The sequence below is a fragment of the Pezoporus occidentalis genome, unplaced genomic scaffold (genome assembly GCF_034315485.1).
Source record: "Pezoporus occidentalis ecotype Australia unplaced genomic scaffold, CSIRO_AGI_Poc_V1 ctg325, whole genome shotgun sequence".
In the NCBI taxonomy this organism is placed as follows: domain Eukaryota; kingdom Metazoa; phylum Chordata; class Aves; order Psittaciformes; family Psittacidae; genus Pezoporus; species Pezoporus occidentalis.
The window spans coordinates 145,661-150,138 of NW_026915213.1; the positions used below are offsets into that span (position 1 = coordinate 145,661).

Consider the following 4,478-nt stretch of genomic DNA (forward strand, 5'->3'; position numbering starts at 1 on the left):
TTTTTTTCCTTTTTGTTGAATTCCATTGCTTTTCTTTTTGTTTAAGGGATAGTATCAACCCCTTTCCCCTTCAGATCTGCTTCTAACTTCAGGTTATGCTACCTATGCTCAAGTAGTAAAAACCAGCAAGGCATTTTCCTTTTACTAAACTTGATGTATAGCCAAGGCTGCAGAGAGAAAGAGATAACAATATAGATGCGTTTTAAGTGTTCGGCTTGGGACTTGCGAAACTAGATTTCAACAAATCACACAACTAGAAAGTAATTCTTTATGCAATTACGCTACTTTTCAGGTAAGCTCTCACTGATACCACCTGAAAATTAACGGGAAAAAAAAAAATGAAAAAAAATTCTGCAACTACTTTCTTTCAGTAAAGAGGAAAACTCTACATAATGCGTAATGCAAACTCTTACCTTTGCTGTTGATGCATTGGTGGTAGCTGATTTCCAAAAGCTATAAACAAATATCATTAAAATTAAATTCAAACTAGTGATAAAATTTAGAACTAAGCTTCCCCTTTGATAATAAAAATTAGCTGGATCAACTTTTGTCCGACTTGACTTTTAAGAAGTGTTATCAAGAGTTTTAAAAAACGGCTAAAACCATTCTCAACTGTTGCTAACTACACTGTCAATTTTATAAAGCAGACTCGCATTGCTTCAAGAAAACAAGACATAAACCCCCAGCCATACATTTGGTACTATTAATTCAAGCATCACCTACCAGAACACCATTTCAGATTCTTGACAATGTCACAATTGCTTATTTTTCCTTACCCCGTCCCCCCGTCCCCCCCCCCCAAATAAAAATTACTTACAGTCATTCTGAGGAGCAACTTTCTTAGCATCTGGTTGATCTGAAAAATTAAGATGTTTTTGAATTTTTTTTTCCTAAAAATTCAAGAAGTGTTTACACCTTTTAGTGTGAATCGTAACTTTCCACTGTGTTTTAGTCCCCCTTTCATTTTTTTTTCCCTATTTTTCCTCCAATTTCAGGGAGTTGATCATCTGAACAGAAGAAAGAATCTCACGAACACTCAGCAATTGGTTAGTATAGCTGAAAAGATGTTAGGTTTTTCCATGTATCTACTCAAGTAGTTTAACAAAAGGCAGTTTTCAGAACACACTGTAGATTGCTCATAGATACCCAGTCACTGAAACTTAACTAAGACAAGGAACAAAGTTTAGCTGTTGGTTGCTCAAGCTAATGATGCTTCTATAGTTAAAAAAAAAAAAAAAGAGAAAAAATAAATCAAACCCATACAAAAATCAACAATGATTTAAAGGAAAAAAAAAACCCACAAAAATCTCTGACAATGACCACAAATCTACATCAAACATCAGAAAATACAACAGTATCACATGGAAATGCAATCTCAATCTGAATGTCAATATGAAATTCCTATCCAAATATCAAGCATTTCATAGCATAAAACTTCAAAAAAAAGCAGATTCAAAGCAACTACATCATTACCATCCAAATCCTTTCTGTACAGTAAAGGAATGAAAGGCATAATTAACCTCTACCTGAAAAGACAAGACTTTGGATGCTTCTTTCCCACCCCAAAATAAAGGTTATATGAACCATCATAATTTATGTGTGGCAAAAACTCAAGACACATATTCCAAGAAATATTTGTGTCAATCCAGAAAGATCCACTAGTTTATGTCATGTTTACATACTAAACACAGGTAATAAATAAAAATTCCTGCCTTTAAAAGGAGAGGGCATTCCCTCCCAGTGTGTTGTACTGCTCGGACTTGTCCAAGAGCCATCTACACATAAAATAAAAAGAATACATTACATATATCATCTGAAGCATCATTAGCTCATTTTTGTATATTGAAAATCTCACTGTTAATAGGAAAAAAAACTTCATTACACAAGAACTCCTGATATTAAGCCCTAGTTACATTCTGTAGACTGAGTTTCAATCCTCTTAAAGGAAAAAAAGTCATTGCTCTGTTGTGAGACCTAGGAAAACATTACAACAAGTTCAGAGATTTCTTTCCACAATTTAGCCAGGATTCTGTGTGTCTATTAAACATACCAAACCCTGTTAAGTTCAAACTGACTGCTTAGTAAGAGACCGAAGACCACACACACATTTCAAGGGAAAACTTTACTGCAGTATAAGGAAATCCAAAACGCTGCAAAAAGATTTAAATGTGATCTTATCAGGGTTCACACATGCTATAGGCGCAAATGTTAAGACTAAGCAAAAGTGTCTGCAAGATAGAAAATACACTTTCCTGTCTTTTTTTAAAGTCCTATGCTTTTACAATGAAATGCATTAAGTTTTATTTGAAACGGCAATAATAAAGTATATGAAACAATCAAAAGAGTGAGCACTTCTTACTCCAATGGTAATTTACAAACTGTAATCAGCCCTACACAACTACAAAAGACTTAAATGATATATCTGTGTAAGTTTCTCAACCATGCATTTATCCCCCCCCCCCCCAATATGTTTTCCTTTTTAGAATGTTTAAACCATGTTAATAGAATGTTTAAACCATGTTAAAAATATTTTATAACAGGGTTACATTCACTTCAGGTTAGAGCATGATGGTTTAAAACTATTTCCCCATTAAACCGAAAATGAAAAAGCATGTAATGATCTACAACGGGCACAAGATGTTTTTATGCTGTGCTATGGGAAAACAAACAACAACCCACAAACCAAAAACACCACCTACAATTTTTGTAGCACCATGGCCATACTCAATAGCCAAATCCAGCAGTAACAAGTGCATACCTCCATCCTCAAGAGGTCTTTTTTGTCCTCCATAACCGTAGTCGTTGGAATTCATTGATGTGCCAGCATCTCCTCCAATTTTTGCTGCAATCTAAACAAAGGCAGATGTTGTGAGGTGGGAAAAAACCTAAAAATCCACCAATAAGCCCTCATTTATTCCAGGTCTTCCAAAAGATTTTGAGCAATTTATACAAGGCACACTACAATGACACAAAATAAGCACAAGGCTGGTGCTAGGAACAGTTTTCCTCACATAAATTATATTTTATAGTATCTTCAACGAGATTTGTGCTCAGCCTTCAACAGGAAACCTTCCTACATTTTCTCCATCGCCTGGGGAAGAAGGAAAAAGAAAAAAAAAAGGCAAAAAAAAAAACCACGGCAGGGGGAGTTGGAACTAGGTATCTTAAGGTCCTTTCCAACACTAACTATTCTATGATTCTCAAAACCAACTACCTTTCAAACAGCAGAAACTTTTTTCCTGAAAAGGGTTTTCCTTTTCTACCCATTATTCCTGGAAAAAAAACAACAATCAAACACACTGCTAAAATTACTCCAAACATCAGCAGTCCCAATAACGCTGGGCCTTCAACTACTGCCAAAACCGCGACCGGTTATTACCAGAGAAGGTGAGAATTTTACCCGAGAAATCATGAAACCATCGCTTGTGGTGCAAAAGCTACAGACTGAACTCCGGGATAAAGAACTTCCTACAAGACGGCCCTGGCCGCCTTCACTCCGCAGGCCGCAGCCCTTCCCAACCGGTTTGAGCAGGTTAGCGGGCACCGAGGGCGCCCCGGGGAACACAATGCGGGCCGCGGAAGGAACCGCCTTCTCTCCCGCTGCCCGTCAGCCACCCACGAGGCCCGGCACGGCGCCGGGAGCCCGATAAGCCGCCGCACCGCCAACTGAGATTTCGCCTCCCCGCCTGCAGCAGGGACCACAACGCGCCGCACCCCTCATCCTGCCGCTCCGCAAAGGCGCTGATCGCTTCGGGCCAAAAACACTGCGAGCGCCCAGTCCGCCACCGGGCAATGGCGGAGTAGTGGGAACCAGGAACTGACTGAAAAAGCTTTTCACCGCCCGAGGAGGGCGGGCGGACGCCGCGGGCGCTCGCCACGGCGTGCGCGGAGGGGGGCGAGGGAACAAGACAGGACAAAGCTCCCGCCATTCCACATCGCAGACACATACTGACGGAGAAGCCCCGCTCCGCAGGTCTTCCCAGAGCACAACCCGCTAACTCCTTCCGCGGCTAAGGCACCGCGGCCTGCTCAGCGGCTGCCTCCAGGCCGAGGGGGCCCATTGATTTGGTAGAGCCGAGTTACAAACACACACCTGCCTAGCTCTCTGCAGTGCGTCTTTAAAGGCATCGTTCACTCCTCCACCTCCACCGCCGCCTCCCCCGGGCGCGCCTGAAGCAGGCGGAGGCACTGTAGAGTAGTCCGCCATACTCGCTCGCCTACCGCTTCCTCCCCGCTCGCTGCTTGCCAAGAAAGAAAGAAAATGGCGGCGGGCGGGATCCTTTCACATTCCTGCGCGGCATCGTGCTGTGGGGGGGTTGGGGGAACTCGCCTAACCTCGCGAGATTTCATTGGCGAGATTTCACCAGCATGCCGGAGAAAGGCGAAGAGGCCTCGCGGCGTTTCGAGGCTTTGTGGGGGTGGGGGAGCTCGCGATGTTTCCATGGTGGCGCGAGCCGTTAGACACACCCGGTGATAGG

General features: G+C 42.2%; 1 protein-coding gene across 20 annotated transcripts in view; it reads right to left on the bottom strand.

Moving 5' to 3' along the window:
• Positions 1-4,317, bottom strand: part of FUBP1 (far upstream element binding protein 1) — a 36,378-nt gene extending 32,061 nt beyond the window's left edge. For 12 of the 20 annotated variants that reach the window (XR_009966680.1, XR_009966681.1, XR_009966678.1 and 9 more), the window contains exons 1-5: positions 4,094-4,316; positions 2,759-2,849; positions 1,713-1,775; positions 818-856; positions 414-453 (exon numbers count right to left, since the gene is read on the bottom strand). Coding sequence is in view for 10 of the 20 variants with exons in the window: in XM_062628933.1 (XP_062484917.1) it covers positions 414-453; positions 818-856; positions 1,713-1,775; positions 2,759-2,849; positions 4,094-4,207 (347 nt within the window). In the remaining 10 variants the exon portion in view is untranslated. Of the gene's footprint in view, positions 1-413; positions 454-817; positions 857-1,712; positions 1,776-2,758; positions 2,850-4,093 lie in introns of all 20 variants that reach the window. The other 8 variants (XM_062628934.1, XM_062628939.1, XM_062628940.1 and 5 more) reach the window with 3 other exon arrangements.
• Positions 4,318-4,478: the final 161 nt, after the last annotated feature.